Source organism: Doryrhamphus excisus, linkage group LG20 (genome assembly GCF_037039965.1).
Source record: "Doryrhamphus excisus strain RoL-2023G ecotype Guam linkage group LG20, RoL_Dexc_Guam_v1.1, whole genome shotgun sequence".
Taxonomy (NCBI): Eukaryota; Metazoa; Chordata; class Actinopteri; order Syngnathiformes; family Syngnathidae; genus Doryrhamphus; species Doryrhamphus excisus.
Window position 1 is genome coordinate 8279705 of NC_136376.1, and position 18488 is coordinate 8298192.

Genomic DNA, 18488 nt, shown 5'->3' on the forward strand with positions numbered 1-18488 from the left:
GTTGTGTTAAGGGAATAAGTGGTGAAGGGGGAAAAAAAAGACTACCTTGTGATAACCGTGGTGTTCAGGGGACTTCTAACCGAGGATAGGGGACTCTTTTCCTTTCTTCATGTCGAAGTTTCCCTTCTTCATATCTGTGAGTACCTCATTAAGTTGCTGCTGCTGCCTGTGCGTTAAATACTGAAAAGACAACAGAAAGTTGATGACCACATTCTGAGTAATTTTACGTATTTGCTTCTGATGGTAGAATTAATCATTTCCAGTCAGTGGAATGCTGTTTCTTAATTATAAAATATACAAATAAGTTGTGTGTGTGTGTGTGTATTTTCCTTATTTTGCCAAGTAGTTTTCTCAAAAGGTAATGTATTCACAGTTTTTTATCACAAGCATCTTTGCAAAAATTATAATACTGTTTACTGTATACATCTAATGAAAACCATGCAGGGTCATAGGTCAAGTGGATGCAATATCGGGACCTCATATTTGGACTGCATGTTGATGTACGCACAGTACAATGTTGTCAGTCATAATAATAATAACAAAAATACAAAAAGAATGCATACTAGTTACTATTGTTTTTCAATTGTTGTGTTATTATTATTATAATAACACAATTAATATCATTTTAAAAGATAAGCCTGATCAAAAGTCTGATGACTGATCCAAAATGTGGTTTAATAAAAAATGAAAAAATATAATGAAAAATCTCTTTTTAAAATTAAAATTTTAATCTAAGAGATGATAATATAATATGTGGTTTAAACTATAAATTGTGTCGTTAGTATTGTGTCCCTGTTGTTTTTATTGTGCCTCTGAGGAGCTGCTGTGATCCTTGATGGATAAATTAGAGCTTAACTTTAATGGGGACTGTTGATTACTTAGAGTGAAAGTTAAGTGTCATTTGCTGGGACTAGTCCAGCCCCTATGTGTGTGTGTGTGTGTGTGTGTGTGTGCGCTCTGCAGCAGGGGGGGTGTCCTTCACAGCAAAAAGAGATGGTGCGGGAGCGTGTTTTGAAAGTGAACGTCTTCACTGGCTCTTTGTCGCAGTGTTATCAGGATCAGAGCTGAGCATGAACGCTCCACAAGGCACATGCTGATGCTGCACGCTGCTGTAATGGCCTCTTAATGCCGGTATAAATAACCCAAAGTGAAAACATTTCTCTGGGCCTGAGACGACACATTATCCCGGAGGCTATTTCATGGTATTTGACTGTTTTACCTAAAAGTATGCTTCTTGTTCACACTCAAGCAGGGGGTAAGATAGCTGTTAAGAAGACATTATATCCTCAGAACCAATAGCTTGCTGAAAAATGTCTGTGACTTCTTACACCTGGAAAGGTCTTGCTGTGAGTTACTTTAAAAAATGGACATTTACTGTGGTGAATGCGGGCTGGATGTCCTTGACTGGATAAGACATCTCCCTACTATTTTGTCAATACAGCTCCCCTGTGGTCTTCAGACTTCCTTTCTCTTCTACCAGGCCATCGACTGAATTATTATGGACACCTTTATTTCTGTCATACAGCAAAAAAAAAACAGCCTCTGGCCTACTTCAGGATTGAAACCATGCATATTCTTTAGTTTTCTACAGTTTTGGAGTGTGGCTTTCATCCAAAACCTGTAAGGTCAGGGGTCACTCTTGTTGGAACCAAGAAAGGACCTGTTGAATCGTGAGGTTATGTCTAAATCATGGAATAAGTGTTTGGTGGCGTTCTTTAAATCAAGAATAGATGGTGTGGTAGATGGTCTTTCACTTGTATAGCACTTTTCCACTTCCAAGGCACTCAAAGCGCTTTGACATCCACCTGCTGATGACGCAGCATCAGGAGCAACTGGCCAAGGATAGTTGGACATGATCACCAGAGGAAGGAGGACTGAAACCGCCTTAGGTGTCCAATAATTGTACAAAATGTCCTGGCAAGGGGGTGACCCTTTTCCATTGCGCAGTAACTACTTGCTATTATTAGTTTTCTGTATGATATCATGTACCCAGAAAAAAATATTACGTTTGATTAATGTTCATGTTAAACGTTAAATAACGGTGAATAGTTAACCTCCCTATCCGTGTGGAAGTGGTAAGTTTTTGGCTATTTAAGTTTAAACGAAATAACTTGAAGGCTACCGTTTAGGTCGCTAGTTCTCTAGTTTGCGAGTTAGCATATGTCTCAAGACCCTGCAGTTGCGCAATATGTTGTAAATAAAAAAAGTATAAATGTGACTATAGTCGTGTTTTGTCATGTCTACAGGGCTCTAATAATGCTTTGTTAATTTTAATCTGAAAAAAATAATTTGTCTACCCACCAACTATATGTTGTTTCTCAAGTTTTTATATGCAGTTTTATTATTATTATTATTATTATATTTATTTATTACTGATTGATTGATTTTCTTTATTTTTGATTTGTTTATTTATTTTTCATCTTATTTTGTGCAGAAAAATAAAAATTAAGATATTTGAGAACAGTGGAATGTTTTTATCAGAGCTTTTCTTGTAGAAAATCAAAACCAAAGCAAAGTTTATTCATTTTTCTGTTTTTAATAAATGCGTTTTTTTGTTGTTTTTTTTTGGAAAAAAAGAATGGGGGCACGAGCATCTGAAGAGGGCGCCCATATGCCACACATCCTTACTAAATGAGTGGGAATTCCCCCTCCTTTACAGCCCCCCCCGCCCCCCCCAAGAGAATCCTTACCCATATAGCCCATAGCTAGAATTGCGTACTTGTCCCTTGTCTCTACTTTCTTGTAGCCATCGTTAAATATGCTCCCAGACACCTTCATTCTCCATCACTGTCTGCTTGTTTGCTCTCACTAACATGGTCCTATTGTTCCTTAATTGTTCTATTTCAAAACCAACTGCCCCCAGTTGAGCCACACTGGTACCATGCCGTGGAAAAACAAAAAAAGGGGTTGCATATTGCATGTGAGTATTGACTTTTTATGCAAAATGGCTTCGCATTTTCCAAAATATTCATCTCATTGTGAAAGCTTTATTGTAAAATGTCCCGCTGCAATTCATTTGTCATCTCCTCCTGGACTAATGGAGAGAAACGGCCTTATCATCAACCTCCATTGTTGTTAATTAACCTGACTTGCTAACCGCTACGGGCTAAAAAGCCACCCGTGAGGAAAGAGCGTGGAGGGCAGTATAGCGATATTTCCATGGTTGTCAGTGGTGGTGCTTCCCTTCTTGGCTGCCGGGGCTTTGGAGAGTATTACTCAAAGTGCGGTGTAGTGTTTATCTTAAATTGAATTGTTGAGCGAGATGTTAAGGAGGCATCAATCACATACAGGGTGAATGTAGGCTAGTAGAAAGGAGGAAGCTGCAGCAGTAAAGCAGCCATGATGCTATGACGAAGAAGGCTGCCGGCATAAATCTGCAGGCTGAGCAAATTAAGGTGTCAGCTTGTAAACGCCACTTAGTGTGTGTGTGTGTGTTAAGTTTCGCAGCATGATGATGAGTGTTTTATTTCAACTTTAAAGGAGGTGACCTTCTGCTTTCCTTTCCTCCCCACAGGGATGTTTGTCTCCTCTCCCACCTTCTTTTCACAAGCCAATTGGATCAAGTCGTCTTGCGCTCACTTTTATCTGTTGACCACTAATAGGACTCTTACACATCACTCTGTCCTATTATCCCGCAATGACTTCCCAATTTAGAGGTGGCCACCATCCCTGGAGGAACAACACCTCAAGTCTGTTACGTTGGGTCATATCGGTTTCCCCTGTGTTCTTGCTCGGCCTCGGGCTCAGACTCTTCTCCCGGTATGGATTTTCTGTCCTGTAATTCCTCAGCCTGTCTTCATGTGATGGGTTGTTCACTTTCTAAGTCTGCAGAATACCACTGAGTGCAGCGCTATATCTTTATCTTTATGTCTGAGCACAGCACAAAGCTCAGCCAAAGATCTGCAGCCGCTCGGCTCACAATGGGTTTGGAGTATATTTAGCACATATGGTCCGTGTCAGAGTTTGGAAACGTGGTGATTTACTGTTTTTACGTGATTCTCATTTGCTGGAACCGGAGAGAGAAATGTGTGCGTTGATGTTCAAAATGAGCACATAATGATAACTTTGGGATATGTTTTTTTTTTTTTTAACAAAACTTAATGAAAATGAGACATGCAGGACCGTGTATGCTGATTTCTGCCAAGGTTGAACTGTGAACAAACCTGAAAATTTTTTGCTTGTTCGGTCATCTAACTTCCTATATTGAGGATGGGGGAACAGACTGCCGGTGACATTATGATTCCAGGTGGAGTGGACTCAAAGTCTTCCAATTTACCACATGGGAGCGGTGTCACACAAGATTAACACATGACAATATTTCTTGTTCAGAGAAAAGCTGTCTCAACAGAACAGGACAGCCAGAGGTCAATCAGACAGTAAACTATGTCATCTCTACTATGAATGATAATACATAATCCACACATAATATGGAAGTGTCAGTGCACGAAACAAGGTTGGAACCCCACATTAAGTGCATTGCGCACACTATAAACCTTGCAACCCAACCTGCACTTGGTGTTTCAACAGGTGCCGAGGTGTTAATGTCCAAGCAGAAGCTGTAGTAATTTTACATGTGATCAAAAGTACCTAAGATTTGTCAGATCACAACTGGATCACGGTATAACACTTCTGTGAAAACCTAGATCGGAAATTCACTACTTCCTTGTTTCGCACTCTAAACATCATAGCCTAAACATAAAACTAAATGTACTGCAATCTGTTTCACAGGTTTTGAGAGATTTCCTGATTGTACTCTTACGTCACAAAATGACTACGAGGGACGGCCATTTGGCTTCATTTCCACTACGAGGAAACTTAAAGATCAATTCAAATAAAATATATTTTTTTATGGAATCCGAATCTGTTGGAAGTCTGTGTGACTGTAGTTAACTTCCCATAGCTGATGTCATATTGCGCTTTTCCATGTTCTGTCCTACAATAGTCAAATTGTGTGTTTGGTGTTACAATAACTGCTGTGATACTAAAGATAATATCAATAATATTGGCGTTAGACAGGCTGCACGGCGGTCGAGGGGTTAGCGCGCACACCTCACAGCGAGGAGACCCGAGTTCAATCCCACCCTCTAAACTAAACTAAACTAAACTAAAACTAAAACTAAAACTAAAACTAAACTAAACTAAACTAAACTAAAGGTACGGCGATCGAGTGGTTAGTGTGCAGACCTCACAGCTAGGAGACCAGTGTTCAATTCCACCCTCAGCCATCTCAGTGTGGAGTTTGTTCTCCCCGTGCATGTGTGGGTTTTCTCCGGGTAATCCGGTTTCCTCCCACATTCCAAAAACATGCTAGGTTAATTGGCGACTCCAAATTGTCCATAGGTATGAATGTGAGTGTGAATGGTTGTTTGTCTATATGTGCCCTGTGATTGGCTGGCGACCAGTCCAGTCGCCCGAAGACAGCTGTGATAGGCTCCAGCACCCCTCGTGACCCTCGTAAGGACAAGCGGTAGAGAATGAATGAATGAATGGCTTTAGACAGTACTGTTAGCATCTACCCTAGTTCTTGGTTAATGACCATGACTTACCAAGGTTCCACTGTCTATCATGATCGTGCAACAAAATTCTACATCAAATGTATCCTCCTCTCTGTAGATCATGATGTTGCAATTGGTCCTGTTCCTGCCCGTGCTCTGCTCAGCCCAGCGTTCAGAGCCCATGTTCTCGGCCGTGACCAAGACCGTGCTTCCCCCTGACTACGACAACAACCCCACCCAGCTCAACTACGGCGTAGCGGTCACAGACGTGGATGGCGACGGAGATCTGGAGATATTTGTTGCAGGGTGAGAAAGTTTGTGGAAATGAGCTGCGGCACTTCCCGCCTCAATGCTTCTCCCACAGTGGTCCAAGCAATGTTTAATTTCATCCATTAGCCGAATTTGAACAGATGATTGAACTTCTGAGTGATAGCTATCTAAGTCTGGATTGGGAGGTGCACTTGATTTTCCGAGCTAAAGGTTGAAGACAAAGGCAAAAGACTTTAAAAAGACTTACGGCTCACTCATGTGATGATAATGGATTGAGATTGGACAGAGCGCCACTGATGGAGATGGTTTGGCAAGCTTGCTTCGATCCAGTCAAGCGGCGATGAATTCCTCACAGGCTGCAGATGGATGGATGTAAATGGCCGCGCCTCATAAATGTCTTTCCTGCAAAGACGTCCTATTCAGCAGCAATTCAGAGAGAGGGCATCACATTTGGAGAACCTCATCACGGCCTTCATTTATACGACTGTATTGACATAATGACCTTCAGTGACAAATTATAACAGAGTCAAATGAACGTTTCCTGTTACTTTTACACGAGTGGAGCTATGTTTGGTGTATAAATGTAAGGAAACCCGGAAAATACTAATAGGTCGTGACCTTCTCCTTTTCAATATTCTGGAAAAATATTTTTAAGCCAGTCCTAGACAAAATGATTTTTAAAAAATATCTTATTTTCAATATGAATTTGCTAAATTTCCTGACATTTTAACTACTTTTTCCATGAGTCAGCAGCATCTCTCCAGGCCACAAGTGTTTGTGTGAGTGACAATAGGAAAAGCTCTGACTCACTTGGTCACCACCTGTTGGTTTGCATGTAAAAATCTACAGACATCAAATGTGACTTGTCTTTTTCAGACTTTTTCGTAGGGAAAAAAAAATCTGTTAGGTCAGTCCTGTAGATCCGAGAATCAGGCATCTCCTGTATCTCACCACTTGAATTTTGCGAGCTAGAGCACCAAATGTTCTGCAAACAATCCACAATAAGAAAAAAAAAAGAGATTCAACACATTAAACCTGATCAGCCACTGAAATGCCAGCGTTGCTACAACGCCTGGGGTCCAGGGCTTGTTCCTATCTCTCTGGCATTTGAAAGGTGCAAACGGTTTGCCAGAGATGACCAAAGGGTTAAAGCATTCTGGGATTTGGACGGACACCCAATCCTTTACCATCTTCGAAGACAGAAGAACAACCGTTTGCACTTCTGAGCCACCACTACTTTTAATGTTTTGTTAATAGCAGTGATGTCATGATTTTTGGTTTGGACAAAGTGTGCACAAACTCCAGTTATATCTAAATGTAAAAAATAATAGAAATTTATTATTATTGTTATTGGTGTCAACTTAAAAATATATAGATTTTATCATGAATGTGCATCATAAATAAAGTACTGTACTGTAAATGTCATATTTTCAAAACACAAATCACTCACCTCACCTTTCTTGTTGTCAAAGTAGCTCTAAGATTGCTGAAGAACCTGCTGATTGCTTAATCTAATGTATCTCCTCTGGCTCCCCCGTTGGCAGTTACAATGGTCCTAACCTGGTGCTGAAGTATGACAAGCAGAGAAAAAGATTGGTCAACATCGCCGTGGACAACCGCAACTCCCCGTTCTACGCCTTGAGAGACCGCCAAGGCAACGCCATTGGGGTAACAGCGTGTGACATTGATGGTGACGGTCGGGAGGAGATTTATGTACTCAACACCAATAACGCCTTTTCTGGTAACATTGTTTTTGATATTATCCACACAGACGTTTTTTGAGGCTGCCTAAAGTTCTTCTTTTGTGACGCTTTCCCCTGCATCAGGACGGGCGACATACTCAGACAAACTGTTCAAGTTCCGTAATGGACGCTTTGAGGATTTGCTGAGTGATGACATTAATGAACACAGAGATGTAGCCAACCGTATGGCTGGAAGATCAGTCGCCTGTGTAGACAGAAAGGTAAAGGCACACACACACACACTACAGTTGAACCTCCAAAGTCATCCATATTTCCATCCATCCATTTTCTTGTGACATGTATTTTTTTTGGAATATGGGAAAAATCTGAGGTACCTGGGGAAAACCGGGCACGCACAGAACATGTAAACTCCGTACAGGATGTTCCACTGGAGAGATGAACCTATGACTATGTTCCAGGCTTGTGACATCTCCTATACTTCAGAACTACTACTAATCATTTAAATAATGTGCCACTTGTGTGTCAGTGAAGAAACAGTAGCTCTCTCTTTGACAGGAGTCAATCACGAACTATAAGCCAAGTCACAATGAGCTTTTCAACCCATCGGAAATCGCAGGAGGTCATTACTCAATATAACAGACTCATTGTGGCATCTTACAAAGAACACTAAAATCATCACACAGTAACTTAACACTTAACAGTTAAGTAACTTAACTTAATACTCAAATGGTATACCTAAGACCAGTCTGTATGCAAATTTAAATTATATATTTTAATGCATTTTTGAATAGCTGTCTGCAACCCACTATGAATGGATCAACAATTCAACGCTGGGTTCTGAACCACCACCAGGTAAAGATTGGAAAAATGTACTTTAGAATACTTCCTGCAGGAAAATGTGCATTGTTGCATTAAACTTTGAAGATTCCACTGTATATTTATGTGTTCTGTGCGCATGCATGGTTGGCTCTGTTTGTTTACCAGTGATAATTCATGGCCTGCCTGTGCCGCCCTCCTCAGCATGTGCTATGACACTTCATTTGGGGGACTGCTGGGCCATTTTCTCCCCACTGTCCATCGGCAAGCAGCGTAATTACAAAGGCCGGGGCTCGTTTGTTTTATAGAACATCGTATGAGGGGATGAGTGATGACTGCTCTCTGCCCAGTATCATTTTCTCTATTTTTCCATTCAGTCCCTTTTTCATTTCTCTTCCGCCTCTTTTACTTTCTCTGACGGCCTCTTTCTTTGTCTCTTATCGCACGTTGGCTTCCAATCTAGGGATAAAGAAGCTAATAGTCGAGAGAGAGGACAGTTGGGTTCACGATTGTTTTTTTTGTTTTTTTTTTTTTCCTCCTCCTCAAACCGCAGTCCCATCTCACCAAGCACTGATGGGTTGTGCAGCTGCCACCCCGATTGGAAAGATATCCACTTTTAATGGCATAATACTTTCAGAGCCAGCCAAACAGACGTGGTGTGTGTTCTTCCGTGGCGGTTCCGGCACGACGACAAAGGGAACATGCATTTATTAAATTACATTCAAGCAGGCAACAAAAGTGGGGCTGATGTTGGGTAGTGGGTGAGTGGTGCATGCGTGTTGTCTTGTTTACTCTTAAATAAACAGCTTGGTACCAATTGACATAAAGGTGCCCATATTAAAGCTTTGCAGTTAACTTGAAGCAAACGATAACAATTTGAAAACTAATTTCCTAATTTAGCAGCACGGCGGTCGAGTGGTTAGCGTGCAGACCTCACAGCTAGGAGACCAGGGTTCAATTCCACCGTCGGTCATCTCTGTGTGGAGTTTGCATGTTCTCCCCGTGCATGCGTGGGTTTTCTCCGGGTACTCCGGTTTCCTCCCACATTCCAAAAACATGCTAGGTTAATTGGCGACTCCAAATTGTCCATAGGTATGAATGTGAGTGTGAATGGTTGTTTGTCTATATGTGCCCTGTGATTGGCTGGCGACCAGTCCAGGGTGTACACCGCCTCTCACCCGAAGACAGCTGGGATAGGCTCCAGCACCCCCGCGACCCTCGTGAGGAAAAAGCGGTAGAAAATGAATGAATGAATAATACCTAATACCTATAATATTTTAATAATGATTTGGAGTGCATGAGAAAGTGGGAAGGAAAACATTGCACTCTTTCACCAAATGTTCATTAAATAACAGGCATATATCAATGTTGCAAACTCCTCAGCCAGCATTAATAAAATCCTCCATCTGCCTGTGATCATGTCAAAGTATCCTTAGCCAAGATACTGAACCACCAGTTGCTCCTGATGCTGCGTCATCAGTAGGTAAACGGGCTAACAGTCTCAAAGCGATTTGAGTGCCTTAGAGGTGGAAAAGCGCTACACAAGTGAAAGACCATTTACCATTTCTTGCAACATGGGGCCATGCATTATCGTGTTGCAACATGAGGTGATGGTCGTGGATGAGTGGCACAGCAATAGGCCTGCCATGGGATCTCTGTGTGTGCATCTCAACAAAATGCACCTGTGTTTGTTACATTACATACGCCTGACCATACCATGACCCCACCGGCAGAATGTCCACTCGATCCACAACGATGACATCTGCAAACCACTCATCCACACGACGACATACACGCTGTTTGCCATCTGTCCCGTACAATGACCACTGGGATTCATTCATGAAGTGAACATCCCTCCATAGTGCTACACACCATCAAACATGAGCATTTTCCTACTAAAGTCGGTTACAACAAACTGGTTGAGCCCCTGATGGTTTCTGACAGTTTGTGCAGAAATCCTTTGGCTATTTATTTTTGTTGCATCAACTGTTCAAGTGGCTGGTCTTGGACAATCTTGGAGGGGAATATGCTGGATGTGGAGGGCTGGTGTGGTTACTCATTCTCGGCTGTTGTGAGTCTAGATGGTAAAGGTTGAATGTACTGCCAAATTCTCTGCAACGTCTTTGCTTGGCTTATGGTAGAGAAATGAACATTCAGTTCACAGGCATCTCTGCAGTCAGCAGGAAAAACAAGACTTTAGATTTGTATGAGTGTATCATAAAATGTATGTTTAGGATATTACGGTTAATCAATACGGCATCATTGCCCGTTGAGTCAATTTCAGTGGTTTCTGGCATTGGAATAATGTAGGTACACACTGTAAGCCGGCGCCTCACATGCACTTTGCAAAGATGCGTGTCACACTTATTACATTGCCAATTGCACTGACAGAAATTAGCCTTGGGGCAAAGACTTATTGAAAAATCATTGACTTTTAGGTTTGTTAAGTAACTGCCAGAGGCCTTCGGGTCTTTCATTGCAGTTCAGTCTCATTTTTCAAGCTATGAGGTAGTGAGTGTGTGTGTGTGTGTGTGCGATGGAGCTCGACCCCTCCCAAGTCAGTGGCTCAGAATTTGACACTTCATGACATTTTGAGAGTGACACATCAATCAGACTCATTTACCTTTCATGTCCTGTAATAATAAAATATAGCTTTGACACGTGTGTGTGTTCTTATACATGCATGGGTTTTCATTGAAGGAAATATGTTGGGAAAACTCAAGTGTGTAGACTATTAGTGTGTTTCCATTTGTGTCTGCAGGGGCTCCGACTGATAATGGAGTGTGAAATTAATCTCCAAAGGGAGGAGGAGTAGGGTGGGGCTGGGAAACTCGTAGAGGGGTTTGATTAAGGGGAAATGTTTAGTTTCTTGCGATTTAGCTAGTGTACATATGTAGAGTGTGCTTACACATCATACATACAGCAGTCTTTATTGGTATGTATGTGAATGTATCATAGAAGTATATTTAAAGAAAGTGGTCCATAAACATGATGCTGTAAGGCAGGCACGTGAAATATTGGATAGCGTCTTTCATTTGTTCCAGAAGGTCCTACACTTTTTAAGAGTCAACTGCTGAAAAATTTGTTTTGAGCAACACAACATGTGATTCGCCATTGGTGTTATAGCCTAAAACTTCAGACCAAAACTGTTTTTTTTCAGTTACTTACAATTGGAGATCATTTTCCATTGTTTACCATCATGTGCTAAAACAAACACAACATATTTTTTTAGTCAAAACCAAATGTACAGTATGTTAACCACAGTTAACCACTATAAGTAGTCTACGGATTGATAATCAGTGTGCCACTTTGGTGTGAACGTTGCTATGGCAACAACAAAACAAGGTATTACCTGTTCTCTCAGTCTGAAGTCACGCATCTCTCAAAATGTCACTCACTGTGGAAAAGTCTGTGCATGCATTTGTAAATAATAACGTAGAAAGATGTTTGTTCATCTTTTTTTTTTTTTCCTTTGGACTCTTTCCTGGGAAGAAAATGAATGAAAATTGTTGAGGTCAAGCACAAACAGGAAATTGTTTTTGGTCTGAGATGTTGAAGGAATGGACGTTTTTCAGCGCTACAATACCACAAAATTGCTTTGTCTTTGTCACTGGTAGGCTGTTTGGAAAAGAAACTTCAATAGACGAACAATAAATACTCAACAGCAACCTTCACCAGAGTTGGGGGTCAGAAACAAGTTCTTCCTCAGCTTTTGATTGGGTTGTCAACGTAAAATGCTATAAAGCCTTATTGATCATCAAGCTTCCACATGTTTCTTGGCAAAGGGATTTTGATTTATGCCTACTGTGTTCTTAATCATTGTTGTTGTTATGGCAACACATTATAACACTATAATTGGGTCACAGGAGGAATCACATTTTCCATTTTGGGAAACCAAACATTTCTCTATACAGGTCAGCTTTTACCTGCTTTAACAATGTTACCAAACGTAAACGATGTTTTCCCCCTCAGGGTACGGGTCGTTATGCTATCTACATAGCAAACTACGCCAGCGGAAACGTGGGCCCACATGCACTTATAGAGATGGACGACGCCGCGAGTGACCTCTCGCAAGGCGTCATCGCCCTCTCCAACGTGGCAGAGCAGTCTGGAGTCAACAAGTTCACTGGTGGGTCAGTGGCAATGGTGTGTGTGTTTTTGAGTGTGTGGGTGATGAAGACCTTTAGGATCATCCAGCCGCCTGCGCCGGAGCTACAGTGTGATTTACACAGACGTGTGCACAGGAGCGTGTGCTTGTTGTACCCATAGAGGCTAAAATATTGATGTGGTTCCAGGCAGGAAGACCAAAAAAAAAAAAAAAAAGATGCTATGAGGTTGTGATGAATTGTAGGGCGAGTGGAAGAGGGGAATTGTCAGTGGGCTCTTCGTCAGCTGTTTACTCCAGTCAAAGTCACGAGAGGCGAAGGGGAAGGGAGACACATATACAAAGTGAGATGACATCCATCACGGCAACTGGTATCTTAAAGTTTCACTACTACTGTGTGTTTTATGTGTGATTCTTTGAGCTATTTCATATACAAGCATTCAGATGAAAAACGCTGACATAAAGGTGTTTTTTATATACTATAAATTATATGTACACCATAGATCAGCGGTTAATTCCTGCAAATTTTCTACCAAAGTCTACCAAATTTAAACAAAAATACATGCGTCTTATATTTGGGTGAATACAGTATGTTGGTTTCTCAGATTTGATTCTGGTAGCTTGGATCAAAGGTTACGTCACACATACAATGGCAACAGTTTAGTGTAGGTATTTCCTTTCCTTTCCACACTCTTTATTGCTCTCTGGTTCTACCATATCTTACTTATTGTGTGGAAATAACTATAAAAGCAATCTTCACTCGCTAAATGTACTGCAAAAAAGGTCAGTAAGGATAATTCATAATGCCGCCTACAGAGAACATACTAACTCCTTATTTCTAAAATCACAAATACTTAAACTTGCTGATATAGTTCATCTTCAAACAGCTAAAATAATGCATATCACCTCGTATTACATTATTTAAAAAAAAACAAAAAACAAAAAAACTGTATTATGGAAAGCGGGAAGTGAACAAATGTAACTGTTACTGATTGTAAAAGTACCAGATGGAGGGGTAGGATTTAATAAGCTTTGCTTCTTCCTACTCCTTTTGGACATGTGGAACTGTGAACTAATTATGGGATGCACTCAATTGTAATCTGGTGCATGTTCAAATGAAATAAAACCATTACCATTACCATTTTCAAGAGCACCGACACTCCCTTACTCACATTACATGACTTACATTGTCGAGGGAAAAAAAACAGGTAATGGATACTAGCTTTGATGCCCTGACAGCACAATAAATGACAACCATGTGAACCATTTTGCCTGCGATTTTTTTTGTCTTTGATAAGAGACACTCCCGGTAGTCAAACTGTTCTTCATAGCGAGCTGTCATTGAAAAGTCCTTAAAATACATCCAAGTAAGTTTTTGGCGATGGTCTGTAAACAAATCAATCTACATCACATCCATTTTTACAAGCAGGATGTCATCAGAGGCGGACTGAAAGAGCCGGGGCCAAAACTGCTGTGAGTGATATACAGTGCACTAGATGGCTTTTTCATCACTTGTGAGGAGGGGACGGTCAGGGAAGTTGTGTATCAAAATGGCATTGCAGCCACTTCACTATGTCACCGAAAAAAAAAAATAATACTGCTTTGCTCTTGAATGAGTCTCAAAGCGGCAAAAGACAGTCAGCATATTTGGACTCATCTGTGTTCCAACTGGAGTTGCTGTTTTTTTTTGTCTCCTCTGAAATACAACTACTATGTGTGCAGGGGGCCGAGGTGTGGTAGTGGGACCCATCGTGAGCCAGACCTTCTCTGATGTATTTTGCGACAATGAGTATGGACCTAACTTCCTGTTTCGGAACAACGGAGATGGAACTTTTACTGATGTGGCGCAGCAGGCCGGTAAGAAGAAGTATTTAACGGTTTAAAGATCCTGACAGAACTGCAATAATAGCTTGTGTTCTGTCTGTTTCACCAAATAAATAAATGAAGGTGTCATATCCCACCTTACTCTTTTTTTTGAATCTCAAATCTATTAATATGCAAATAAGTCAACTGATGGATGTAAGATGTCAGTTCCTGTGCACTGCTGGCTGCAGATGTTTATGAGACACTTATAGAAGTTGTGTACTAAACTGTTATTGGCTACAAACTAGTTTTCGACTACTTTTACTCCATGGATAGATGGGCATTATTAGAGCAGTCGCGGCATGAAATAACACCCCTATAGTCACCTTTAGACTTGTAATCCCCAATATAGTGGACATATACTGAAAATGTACAGATAATAAGACATAAATAAGATGTGCTTTTGTGCATCGCTATAAATTAGAGCTGCACAACATTAGCCCGCGTTAGTGATTATTGTGGCTATTAATGTGCCAGATAATTCAAACGTGCAATAAAAGCCTGTCGTATGCCTCACAGAAAATTACAGTAACGTTACTGACACCTAGTGACCAGTGTAGAATGCTACATATCATCACAATGTCAGAATGCATCTTCTATTACCCATTTTTATCCTTGAAAATGCCTAATTTAGTAGGCAAAAAATACATAAAATTTGCTGAAATATGCAATTTTTAAACAATAATAGGCCGTATTCAACCACAAAACTGCATGATTTATTAATTATTGTTTTTGAAAAATGCTGATAGTGTGAAGCTGTGAAATTTAAAGTGCAAAGTGGCAAGGGGTTAGGAATGGCTCTGAGGTACTCTCCTTGTCACTCACTGCTATCCACAGATAACTGTGAAGGTGACAAATAAAAATAACGCCATTATAAAATAAAAATATTACTATATATAAAGAAACTGAAAAATAACTGGTCCCTTAAAATGCCAAATGAGTTCTACCCCAGCCAGTCAGAGCTTTTCTTCCAGTCGCTCACAAGATATTATAGCATGACTAAATGTCATGATGGCCTAAGACCTTTGCACAGTGTTGTATGCGTTACTACAAAGTTGATTGTATAACAAGTGTGTCAATGTGTCTCGTCAGGGGTGGAGGACCCCATGCAGCACGGTAGAGGTGTAGCACTTGCAGATTTCAACCGTGACGGGAAGACCGACATTGTGTACGGCAACTGGAACGGACCTCATCGTCTTTACATGCAACTTAACAACCGGAAGCAGAAGTTCAAGGTGGGTCTGCTTCCATATGTAATGGTAGTGATAATGAGAATGGTGTATTTTATTTTTAACATCTTTAACATTGAAGTACACTGCATGTACTGTGTACACTTACACAAATATAGCCTAACTGGCGTCATGGATATGCTGGAGCCTATCCTAGCTGACTTCGGATGAGATGCAGGGTACACACTGGACTGGTCGCCAGCCAATGACAGAGCATATGGCCTATTACTAGTAAATAAATATTAAAAGACAAGTTATATGGTGTATTTTGGTCACTAGGCATCAGTAATTTACATTATAGAGTGGAAAAAAAGTCCTCCTTCCATTCCCTGCGGAAGTCATATGTTTTTGACTTCTTACTTTGGCCTTCTTCCCCACCCCGTTTGAAACACTAAGTTTAGAATAAGTAAATTGGAGAGCTAGCATGCTAGCCGTGGCTGCCTTATGTTCCTGTAGTGATCCCGTAGCCTGTGAAATATTGTGTAAACAAAGAAAAATTGGAGTGTAATCGTGACTATAGGGGTGTTATTTCAGGTCGACAGGACTCTAATAATGTCAAAACCTGTATTTTGAAACTCCTAAACAGGTTTTCTCTGCTCTAATTATGAAAATATTCCGTTTTATCAATATTGCATCCTACTTGGTGGAAGTTAATTTATCGTGGTCGGGTCTGGAACCAATTAACCGCAATAAACGAGGGACAACAGTCCTGGTAAAAATTTTCTAATGTAGAAATGTGATTGTTTCAAATGTTGATTGTTTATACGGCTTCATTTATATGCTCAACATGGAACAGATCGCAACAAAAACTTTCTGTAATTACATTTCAGAAGGCCTAATGCCATTACTTATTAATTTACATTTTTGGGAAAGTCATAGGTATAAGGGACTGTCCAATAACTATGGGTACTGATAAGTATCGGTCCGATATCGGCATAAAAAAAAAATGTCATGTTACATACATCGGTATCGGCTGATATCAGTATTGGAAATTGAGATTTGGACAATATCTGAAGCAAATATCTGAAGAAGCAAATCTCAGACATCCCTAGTAAATGTAACAAATTAATTACATAATTTGCCCAACACTGGTTGTCAATGGCCCATTTTGATATTTAACTAGTTAAGTCCTTGTACCTGACTGATCAGCTGTCTTTAAAACTAATAATTAAATAATGTGGGTAAGCTGATGTGAGGAAAACGCTTTTGTTCTTCTCCTGACTACAATCAATGTGTAGTGAATGCACCATATTGATCCTGATGGAAGTTGTGATTACTCCATTTAAATTTTATAGACAACTGCTCAGCCACGTAGATCTGCAGAGTGGTGGCAACTGAGATGTGCTTTACTGTGTTTAAATCGGCAGAGGCATCCAGCATCCTTTTAGGAAGGAGATAAACGTTCAGGGGAGACATCTTTATGGGGGTCAAACAAGGGGTTAATGTTTGCTGCACACAGCCTGCAGATAGTTCCATCAACATGACACACATACAGTACACTTATTTATCTATGTTCTCAACAACACACACACACACACACACGACAAATTGGTTTAGCTGTCTGTTGTTTTTATTTATGTATTTTTTGTCTTCAAGATTGTTAAATCTGGAGTCCGCAACAAATTTAAGACCCCCTTTCCACACTCCACCCAGGATGGCATTCCTGAATGCAGCGCTGACCTTTTGGCTTGCATAATGAAGCTGTTGTATCAGTCCAGTAAACCGCTAATTAAATCGGGCTGAAACAGCAGCTTGCCGCCACAGTGGAAAGTGCAGATTAGGCCTGTTTGTGCTTTAATTAAAATCTATTACCGCGCCTTTCTTTGCAATAGCTTTTACACACATACAGTGTAGCAAAGAGAGCTCTCTTGATTAATACAATAGAGTCGAATATCCCTGAGGTCAAACAATTCAGAACTAGGCCAACATTATTTGGATAAATGTCAATAAAGTCACAATACCAAAACAGTCGTAAGTGTCAGCATTAAAAGGACCAAGTGGACCAAGCTGCACCCACTAACTTTAGAGGAAACAAATGATTTGTACACATATGAGCATGCCAGTGTCATATAATGGTATATTGTGGCACACACACGAGTCAATGAGGACCAGTCAGCTCTTTTAAAAATGTGCTCGTAAATGCATAGGGAATTGCAGGAGGTTGTTTATCAATAGAACTGTCTGACTCACAGTTTCACCTTACAAACAACATTAAACTCATTACACAGCAACTTAACACTGAAATGGTATACCTCAGAAATATAAAAATATGTACCAATATGGGTTTAAAATGAAAAAAATAACATTTTGAGCATAGACTGCACACCATAGAATGGTGGATGGCACTGTGATGCTGCCTCTGTCCACCAGAGAGAGTCAGATGACCCGGAGCTCAAAGTCCAGAGGGAGGCTGATGTCATTGAAGCGCCCCGATGAATGATGCAATGTCTTATGGGAAAAAGTTTTTTTAAACTTTGACAAGACAAATTTGTATATTTGTACGGTACACATTTTGAATGTTAAGTTGCTGTGTGATGAATCTAGTGTGAGTAAAGTATTCTTTGAAAGATGACACTGTGAGTCAGACCGTTATATTGTCGTATATAATGACCTCCTGAGATATTGAATGGGTTCACAAGAATTTAGCCATAGATTAGCCGTATAAGCCACTGTATAAGCCGGAGGGTTCAAAGTTTAAGAAAAAAGTAGCATCTTACATTGGAATTTACAGTATATAGAAAACGTTTTAGATGTTTGAGTTCAAACCATTAAAGATGGAAGCTATAATAAAAGTGCTGCATTTATATTTGTGTTGAGTATATTTTTCACTTGTATGACAGTTAAGAATGTTAAATGTCATTTTTTTAAATCCCTGTTCTGGTAATAAAGTTTATATAATGGTGGCACTTTGACCCTAGAACAGATTATTTCCACTTTCATCACTTCCTATGGGGAAATAAGCATAAGTCCATGCTCAGAGGTTCCTAATATTTACAAACATACATAC

The 18488-nt window shown here is 40.3% G+C and overlaps 1 protein-coding gene and 1 long non-coding RNA gene across 4 annotated transcripts in view; one reads left to right on the plus strand and one right to left on the minus strand.

Moving 5' to 3' along the window:
• The window catches only part of LOC131108079 (cartilage acidic protein 1), a 26161-nt gene continuing 7673 nt past the window's right edge, over positions 1-18488 (plus strand). For all 3 annotated transcript variants that reach the window (XM_058058833.2, XM_058058834.2, XM_078799344.1), the window contains exons 1-7: positions 1-136; positions 5614-5801; positions 7310-7506; positions 7592-7728; positions 12257-12413; positions 14112-14246; positions 15345-15487. In XM_058058833.2, coding sequence (XP_057914816.1) covers positions 110-136; positions 5614-5801; positions 7310-7506; positions 7592-7728; positions 12257-12413; positions 14112-14246; positions 15345-15487 — 984 coding nt within the window. In that variant the 5' untranslated portion in view covers positions 1-109. The remainder of the gene's footprint in view (positions 137-5613; positions 5802-7309; positions 7507-7591; positions 7729-12256; positions 12414-14111; positions 14247-15344; positions 15488-18488) is intronic.
• The window catches only part of LOC131108080 (uncharacterized), a 24097-nt gene continuing 12828 nt past the window's right edge, over positions 7220-18488 (minus strand). The window contains exon 3 of the long non-coding RNA XR_013630444.1: positions 7220-7331. This is a non-coding gene — a long non-coding RNA (uncharacterized LOC131108080). The remainder of the gene's footprint in view (positions 7332-18488) is intronic.